At 48.4% G+C, this 9,179-nt stretch overlaps 3 protein-coding genes across 3 annotated transcripts; all 3 read left to right on the top strand.

Moving 5' to 3' along the window:
- Positions 1-1,704: 1,704 nt before the first annotated feature.
- On the top strand, positions 1,705-2,295 carry Pmar_PMAR020323 (hypothetical protein; the record flags this gene model as incomplete). The annotated part of the gene is made up of 3 exons (XM_002784953.1): positions 1,705-1,770; positions 1,845-1,940; positions 2,149-2,295. 3 exons carry the CDS (start codon positions 1,705-1,707, stop codon positions 2,293-2,295), a joined length of 309 nt encoding a protein of 102 aa, XP_002784999.1.
- Positions 2,296-4,493: 2,198 nt separating this feature from the next.
- Pmar_PMAR020322 (hypothetical protein) lies at positions 4,494-5,620 on the top strand (the record flags this gene model as incomplete). The annotated part of the gene is made up of 2 exons (XM_002784952.1): positions 4,494-4,944; positions 5,601-5,620. The coding sequence occupies 2 exons, from the start codon at positions 4,494-4,496 to the stop codon at positions 5,618-5,620; spliced, it is 471 nt and encodes a 156-aa protein (XP_002784998.1).
- A 2,032-nt stretch (positions 5,621-7,652) lies between these two features.
- Pmar_PMAR020321 (hypothetical protein) lies at positions 7,653-8,677 on the top strand (the record flags this gene model as incomplete). The annotated part of the gene is made up of 3 exons (XM_002784951.1): positions 7,653-7,891; positions 7,982-8,168; positions 8,381-8,677. The coding sequence occupies 3 exons, from the start codon at positions 7,653-7,655 to the stop codon at positions 8,675-8,677; spliced, it is 723 nt and encodes a 240-aa protein (XP_002784997.1).
- Positions 8,678-9,179: the final 502 nt, after the last annotated feature.

Genomic DNA, 9,179 nt, shown 5'->3' with positions numbered 1-9,179 from the left:
TGCAAGCCTCGTTGTGGCTCGAGTAGCGATCAAGAGTGAAAGCTTTGGCTCATCACCTTGCCAATGACGAAATCGAGCGGCCGGTTGTGGGATGGGTCTAGACTCTAGAGCAATATGCTACGTTTTCTTTCCTTGAATGTTCGGATGTTGTTGCGTTTAGATATGAAGGCCGCCACTACTAGACCACTCGCTTCTCACGCTGCGACTCGGTCGGCCGGAGCTACTCCGACCGACCGAGAGTGCTCCAACGGATCATCTCATCGTGCACCTTTCTGTTTGAGGACTTCGAATCATTTCAAGACCCATCTTAATCCATCCTGGAAACCCTTGGGATCTCGTGAAACCATTGTGACCGTCACGTGAAACGTGGAGATTTGTATGTCTGTAGTCGTACCAATGCATGCTGCGGCAGTGTAACCCATCAGCGACAAATGCAACTCTTCCCTAGCGGGAATTCCCGGAAAGAAAGTATGATAAACCTTCTCGAGAATAATAACCACTATTCTTCCCCTAGTAGTACTGGGTAACCCAGGACAGTTCTGGCAGGACTGCACGGAGACTCACTGTCGGCGACTCATCGACGGAGGCTATGACTTCGAAAGGAAAGCTGCATGGAAAATCCTTCCACCACGCTGCCGGCGGCAGCCTGCCGCCCAAAATATGGCTCACGAGTAGATCAAAAATGGCTCGTTTTTGGCATTTTTTATCGAGTTCAAGGTTAGATCATCTACCGAGCGTTCTTGTCATCCTGCGAGACATTCACGACATTATTACTAGCGGGGAGTGTCCACTCAGAAGAAATATCATTAATACCATCAGTGATGGACCATCACTCCGTTTGTGTATCAGCAACAAGGTCATCATTCACTATTGTTACCAAATACATTTCATGGAGAAACCTCGACCCCGACCATGCCCATTCCAGGTGTTGTTGAGTCAACTGAAATCTTATCAGCCCCCTTCGCGGAAGCGGGTCCCGGCTGGCGGTTCGGTCTGCCTCCTGCTGTGCTCACTCGAGCTCTGTGGTCGTAGAAAATGTGCGGCTTCCTCAACTGGGCGGGTACTGTCTAGACTATCCCCACGGTTGATGATCAAGTTCGTCACATCAATCGGCTCATGAGGTGCCTGTTTCCTCGGCACGTGACTACCGTGACCCGATTGCATATATCTAAGAGCTAACGAATTTGTTTTATCAGCGCGCGTACTTCACTTGATCAGATCAAGTTGATCTCCCCTCACTTGTTCGAGCATTCTATCAGTATTTCGCACTGTATCGGCACAGTAGAACTGCGCCATAGTGACCTCAAGTTATCGCGCTTGTGGGGAGGCAGGTAACTAGGGGAATATTAAAGAAGCCCCCGAAAGCTTTGACCACACGCTCCCGGCTGTCAACTATACTTGGGATTACTATTTCAGCTACCTTCTCAAATCTGGCGCGAATAGCTTTCAGCTCGGCGGGAGAGATATTTGCTGACACGCGGTTCTATTTGCCCAAGACCCTTGATAAAGCTACTTTCTTGAAGAGTGCCAGCAAATTCCTGAAAGATTATCCTGTTGACGGTTTTCAAGTGGGTTTACAGTTATCAACTGATCCCAGTGAATACCCACTTTTTAAGGAGCTCATTGAGGCAATCAAGGAGCTCAACGTACGGGCATGCTTGAAGTGAGTCAGCAAATAACTCGGTGCATGGGAATCCATGAAACATGGGCCATGTTCTGGTCACTAGCTCCAACCGTTATTCCTGCATGCTAGGCTATCCATCTTACCAAGTGACTGGCAGAGAATGAATGGAATAGCAGAGATGGTCGATAGTGCCGTTATTATGTTGTGACCAGTTTTTCAGAAGGAGGTAGAAGCCTTCAATACGGATCGTTTCGCCGAAGACCTGATCAAGAATGCCGTCAAAGCTGGCTTGAATCCCAATAAGCTCATCCTTGTTGTAAGTGTGTGCGACTTTCACAATCTTTAGTCCTTAGCTGCCGTGACTGTAGTACTGAGCAAATTACCGGGGACATCAGTGCTGTCTGCGATAGAGAGTTTTCCTCGAAGTCACCTTCTCCATTGGAGGCAGTGTTCGTGTTTACTGTTACAGACTCTGAGCTACTCGACTTAGGTTGTGTGGCGTAAAGTTCAGCGTTGTTTTTCAGGTACCGCTACTTGCTAGATCGAACTACGAGAGCTCAGACATAGGATACTCGAATGCGATCTACGACCTCGGCGTGGATCCAAGAGAACACGCTGACGAGAATATCGCTACTGTGGACATAGAAATCGGTACTGGATCCTGGCAGTGAATGAGATCCTACCCATATACAGTCAGCCTAGCTCTGTTATCACGCTCAACGTGATCCTAATGCTCAACTTGGGCACTACTACTAGTACTACTGGCAGAACCCAACCTTCCCCCTGGCAAGGCTGGAATTGCCATATCCTGGCTCTGCTCCGAGCAGTATATTGATACTATCGCCAGGACGGTGACTGAAGATGATGCTCCGAGCCTGAATAGTCCAGTAGCGAAATCCAGAACGTGATCCCCGAAGGATTCAAGCATCGAATTCGCTGCGAGTCGAGCCTACTGTAAATGTTTTGCAGCTCTTGTTGGAAGGCCACGGGGTCACTAGGTGATTGTATTTTTAGGTCTAAATCATTTCTAGTGACGGTAGATTATACTAGTATTGCGGTTCGCACTATGCGAGGTTAACGGTTAGATAGTCTATTAGAATGGCAACTCGCTAGTAGTGAGTCGCTGTCTAAGTTAGTAACTTGAACTTCAAAAAGTGCGGGCCTCGCATTCTTCGCGCAATCGGAGGAAAATTTACTTAGGGAATTCCTTGGTCAGAAGCTACCCATTGGGTAGTACCCGATAGCTAGAAACCCAATAGCGGAAAGAAGAAAAGCACGGCGTCGAGCGAGTATCGACATTACCAATGCACCTCCCACATCTTGCATATTGTTGTGTAACACAACTTGTGTTTGAGTTCGCACAGAAGGAGAACCTTCTGTGCCCCTACTTGCCGTGTCGTATGCTGGAGGTCAGGTTGGAATGATTCTCTAAGGTCATGCTACCCTCGCAGGATAATAAACCACGATGTCTCGAACATCGAATCGATTAGTACGCCGCGTACTGTACGCGCATATCGCTGACAACACAACGTCCGGCAAATCTATCAACTGAGAAAGCTATTTCTTGAAAACTTCGGAGTCCATCCTTAGATCTTGAAGAATTCGACACACATCGGTTTATATCCGACACCTCGTTTATACGCGACTTGCTGACGTTCAGGAAATGCAACCGGTTTCAACCGTTGAAACCGTGCCAGGGAGTTGTCTTTTGGCGAAACCTGGTTTGGGACAGCGATTGACACAATCGCTGTGGGCACAAGGGGATAACCTGAGTCCTTCAAGCTGCCAAGCTATTCACACAAGCCAGACTGTCTTGACAACCTGGAGTAGTATATGTGTTAAGCGTGATATTTTTTTAACCGAGGTCTCCGATGTAGGTCCTAGGGTAACTCCAGGTAGCAAGCCTCCGTGGCTTACGACAGAAGCTTAATATCCTGAGTGTCCTTAGTGTACCTTGCGTGTCATCCTCCGCAGTGCCCAGGTGGCACACGTGAGTCTACACGCGCCCTGCCACAACTCGGAGGCTAGAGCTTTCATTTTAGGGAAATTGCGAGTTCCAGTATCTTCATGGTGAGTGATATGAAAGACCAAAACTTTTTTTCGCTCTACCGAAGTCAGTTGAAGTCACACAGTATCCACTATCAGAAAGTATCAAAATCTTGTTGGGAAATCGTTCGAAGTCGTACGGTATGGTAGATGCCGAGGAACTTGCTGAGGAGCCTTGAGGACTCTTTCGAGTGCCTCATCACACAGGAGCTTATGGTTGGTCCTGTTACTCTGATGGAGACTGAGTGGACTCACCAACGATCAACTATTTGCAGGATGTTCCGGAATAGCAACAATCTTCCCGTTGCCAATTTGCCCAGTGAAAATTTTGTACCGACAGGGGAAAAATTGTGCGGTGCCGAGTAGATTTTGTGCCGGAAAAGGATGACAACCGAATTTACTCATTTGTGGGCGATGGATTGAGTTTTTTTTGTGAAGCCGGCGCGACTACCACCCTGAAACAGAGTGCCTGATCAGAGCCGAGTTTACTGTATAACCTCAATTCTACTCAGCTGTGGCTTGTACTCACGTGCGAGAGAGGTTTATCCTGAAATCCTTGTGTTCAGCACAATGTGTTGTTACATGAACGAAACACACGGTATCTTACGAATTGTTCCTTACTGCTCATGAATTGTCTCCTTTTCCGAGCAACACCGCTGAGATGCTCCGCATTAACATATCTTCGCGATGTCAGTCATACGCCCAATCTCTGTAGTGATGCCGCGGGCGTGCCGTTGGCGTGAAGAGGAACGTGTATCCGTTCGATTGCATCACAATCTTCGGATTCCCATCAACAAACTCTTCAGGTTAAATCTTATTCGTGATGCCTCTTGCTTACGGCTCCCTCTTGCTTGCCACTGTGATGGAAGCAGCCCTAGGAGTACCTGATACCCGTTTCCAGATTACTGCTGACTATCCACCGGGTTGTAATGGAGGTCCTGGTCCAGGGGAGGGAAGCAACATTATCGATATCCTAGCGCCTTCCTGCATTTACAACATGGGGGGCTATGCAACCGATGGAAGTTATACAGAAGTTGCCGCGATCAGGCTCAACACTAACAGGCCTGGGCATTATGGCAGCATGGCACTTAACCTCGTTGTGTCTAGCGCGACTGGTGCCAAAGAGCCCAATATCTCAGTGCTAACGACTGGTTGGGCTCACCTGAGTGTCGGTGATCAAACCAGAGACTTCTGGTGGAACCCAGCTCCAGGCAGGCACTTCTACGGTCCATATCCTCGTGAAGTGTACCCCCAACTTTCAACTATCGACTTTGGTACCCTCCCTCGTAACGTGAGCATTTGGAGCTCGTGGGATGCTCTACGTGGTCCAGCGCTGAGCGAAGGATTGAACCTGACATGCACTCACAAATGCTCTTCCAATGTACCCCATTCTGAGTTTTACACCACGCAAGGAATCCTCATAAAAAGGGTGGAAGGTGGCTGGTACTACTTGGTTACGTACGAATTTCATGACAATTCTTCTATACAAGAAGATTACACCAAATATGTTATCCGCGGCAACCTGCAGTCGGTGAGATAGTGTTCCTGCCCTGATGCTGGTGCCGCACCAGTGGTGCGTCACGCACTATACATATCTCTTGAACAATGTGAGGATTTCGGGTCATTTTCACTATCGTATCCATCTATTCACCATTTGTTTCCATTTTTTCATATCTTGGTCTAATATCGCGTTATGTTCGTCGCTTATCGTATGCAAGTCTGCGCATTGATATGCGAGGTATCTAACGTTTTTCCACGAGCACACTCTTGCAAGCCTCGTTGTGGCTCGAGTAGCGATCAAGAGTGAAAGCTTTGGCTCATCACCTTGCCAATGACGAAATCGAGCGGCCGGTTGTGGGATGGGTCTAGACTCTAGAGCAATATGCTACGTTTTCTTTCCCTTGAATTCTGCGGATGTTGTTGCGTTTAGATATGAAGGCCACTTACTAGACCAACTCGGCTTCTCACGCTGCGACTCGGTCGGCCGGAGCTACTCCGACCGACCGAGAGTGCTCCAACGGATCATCTCATCGTGCACCTTTCTGTTTGAGGACTTCGAATCATTTCAAGACCCATCTTAATCCATCCTGGAAACCCTTGGGATCTCGTGAAACCATTGTGACCGTCACGTGAAACGTGGAGATTTGTATGTCTGTAGTCGTACCAATGCATGCTGCGGCAGTGTAACCCATCAGCGACAAATGCAACTCTTCCCTAGCGGGAATTCCCGGAAAGAAAGTATGATAAACCTTCTCGAGAATAATAACCACTATTCTTCCCCTAGTAGTACTGGGTAACCCAGGACAGTTCTGGCAGGACTGCACGGAGACTCACTGTCGGCGACTCATCGACGGAGGCTATGACTTCGAAAGGAACACGACAGGGAAAATCCTTCCACCACGCTGCCGGCGGCTGCCGCCCAAAATATGGCTCACGAGTGGATCAAAAATGGCTCGTTTTTAGCATTTTTGATCGAGCTCAAGGTTAGATCATCTACCAAGCGTTCTCGTCATCCTGCGAGACATTCACGGCATCATTACTAGTGGGGAGTGTCCACTCAGAAGAACTATCATTAATACCATCAGTGATGGCCCATCACTCCGTTTGTGTATCAGCAACAAGGCCATCCTTCACTATTGTTACCAAATACATTTCATAGGAAAACCTCGACCCCGACCATGCCCATTCCAGGTGTTGTTGAGTCAACTGAAATCTCATCAGCGCCGCGACGCGGTGACTGTGAAAACGTGAGATCCACGCTTTTTACACAGTGAGGATTCACGCCGTGAATATTGGTGTGCAACACACGTGGGTTCCGAACGAACGAGAAAACGATAGACTACTGCTGGCAGGTCTCTGTGTTCTGTTGCTCGCAGCGCGGTCTCAACTGTGTCTGCCCAGGAAACAAATTTAGTTGGGGTGCCGCAGCGGCTGCAAAAGATCCTTGGCGACCGTTGCAGTGACGTTGATGCAGCATTCGTATTGAGTACATATCGGTCACTCTCGTTCGTATCTCCTCAGATTTCCCTTGTGAGTAGTTTTGCCTGGGCCTGCGGCTGTGAACTAAAGTCTTAGCTCACCCTCTTACACGCGAGTCTGCAGTTAGCCCCGCGACTCCTGATCATGTCGCGGTTTGGGTTTTAATCCTCACCAGAGTTCGCCATCCTGCTTCGAGACCGCACGTCGCCGACGTCACGTCGGGCCACGACTTCTGTTGAGGTTGTCTCCGGTTCCCGCTTCGCGGAAGCGGGTCCCGGTTGGTGGTTCGGTCTACCTTCTGCTGTGCTCACTCGAACTCTGTGGTTGTAGCGAATGTGCGGCTCCCTCAACTGGGCGGGTACTGTCTAGACTATACCCACATCAACGGTTGTTGATCAAGTTCGTCAGATCAATCGGCTCATGAGATGCCTGTTTCCTTGGCACGTGACTACCGTGACGCGATTGCACATTCCTAAGAGCTAAAGAATTTCCTTCATCAGAGTGCATACTTCACTTGATCTACCCTCACTTGTTTGAGCATTCTATCAGTATTTCGCACTGTACCGGCATAGTAGAACTGCGCCATAGGGACCGTAAGTTATCGCGCTTGCGGGGAGGCAGGTAACTAGGCGCGAGTCTACACTGTGAGCTGCTCCCAGGCTACTTGGCAACTTTTTGTGCAGTTGTCATATCATCCCTGTCCTCCATGTGGGTCTCTTCAAAGCTTCTGTGTCTGTACGCTTTAAGTACAACTGCTAACGCGGACACCTATATGGGCCAACCGTTGAAGTTCTACAAAGGAATGAGATTTCCGTGGAATATTAAAGAAGTCCCCGAAAGCTTTGACCACAAGCTTCCGACTGTCAACTACACTTGGGACTACTATTTCAACTACCTTCTCAAATCTGGTGCAAATAGTTTTCAGCTCGGCGGATATGCAATCGCAGAGAATGAAATCGTGTTGGAGCCTGTGTTTTACAACCCTTGGAATAAAACTTATTTCATGTCTCTGAGGAAACAGGTGGATGCTGCAGGGGGAGAGATACTTGCTGACACGCGGTTTTATTTGCCCAAAACCTTTGATAAAGCTATGTTCTTGAAGAGTGCCAGCGAGTTCCTGAAAGATTACCCTGTTGACGGTTTTCAAGTGGGTTTGCAGTTGTCAACTGATCCCAGTCACTACCCAGTTTTGAAGAAGCTCATCGAGGCAATCAAGGAGCTCAACGTTACGGCAACTTTGAAGTGAGCCAGCAAATGCCTCAGAGCATGGGAGTACATGAAACATGGGCCATGTTCTGGTCACTAGCTCCAACAGTTATTCCGGCGCGCTAGGTTATCCATCTTACCAAGTGACTGGCAGAAAATGGATGGTATAGCAGAGATGGTCGATAGGGCCGTCATTAAGCTGAGGCCAGTTGTTCAGAAGGACGTAGAAGTCTTCAATACGGATCGTTTCGCCCAAGACCTGATCAAGAATGCTGTCAGAGTTGGCTTAAATCCCAATAAGCTCATCCTTGTTGTAAGTGTGAGCGACTTTCACAATCTTTAGTCCTTCGCTGCCGTGACTGTAGTACTGAGAAAATTACCGGGGACATCAGTGCTGTCTGCGAGCTGATAGAGAGTTTTCCTTGAAGTCACCTTCTCCATTGGAGGCAGTCTTCGTGTTTACTGTTACAGACCTGAGCTACTCGACTTAGGTTGTGTGGCGTAAAGTTCAACGTTGTTTTTCAGGTACCGCTACTCGCTAGGTCAGACTCCGAGAGCTCAGACTTAGGATACTCGAATGCGATCTACGACCTCGGAGCGGATCCAAGAGGGAACGGGTCAGCCTTCTTGAATGGGACCGGCTACTTTTTCTTCTCTCAAACTCGTGCGATCGAGAAGGTTGCCCTGGCCAAGAAGTATGGACTGCACGGCATTGGTTTGGAAGGCGGCGGCTCTTTCGCGAACGAGGATCTCTACCCCTGGGACGCAAAATCCCTGTTTCATGCCATTGCTTCATCTTCTGGACGACGCCTAACCGAGTAGTACTCAGAGAGTGGTGCTTCTGAGGTATGCCTCCTAAGCTGGGCCCTTATCATATTTCACTTCAAAGTCGAGCGGTTAGGTGTCACACCTTGGGTGTGTCTACAAAGTCCGAATTTTGTACGTGGTTCAATTATGGTAGATGAAGGTCCATTGGTGTCTTATTCGCTCTTTTTACTCCCAACTATCACCTACCCGACAGTATGTTGTGGTTCTTCCTATCTCTTCGTATGGAAGATGTTTCACTTCTCGAATGAGATTTCAAGTTGACAAAGTGCACATGCTGAGAAACGATTGCGACGGTTGCTGTTAGATCAATTACTACATTCAATGTAGTAATTGACTTGCTTCACCCCGTGATACGGGACCCGTATCCATGAGGGCGATGTGCCCCCAACATAGTGCCCATAATTAACTAACGCATGCGACGGGTGAAATGGCGGAAAGTTTCGTGAGACTTCATCAATGATACAAACTAATATATGAAGATCGGCTCGAAGGATAT

The sequence above is a fragment of the Perkinsus marinus genome, assembly GCF_000006405.1.
Source record: "Perkinsus marinus ATCC 50983 genomic scaffold scf_1104296934320, whole genome shotgun sequence".
Classification (NCBI taxonomy): Eukaryota; Perkinsozoa; order Perkinsida; family Perkinsidae; genus Perkinsus; species Perkinsus marinus.
The sequence above is the reverse complement of the archived record's forward strand: the minus strand, read 5'-3'. Positions and strand labels throughout refer to the sequence as shown.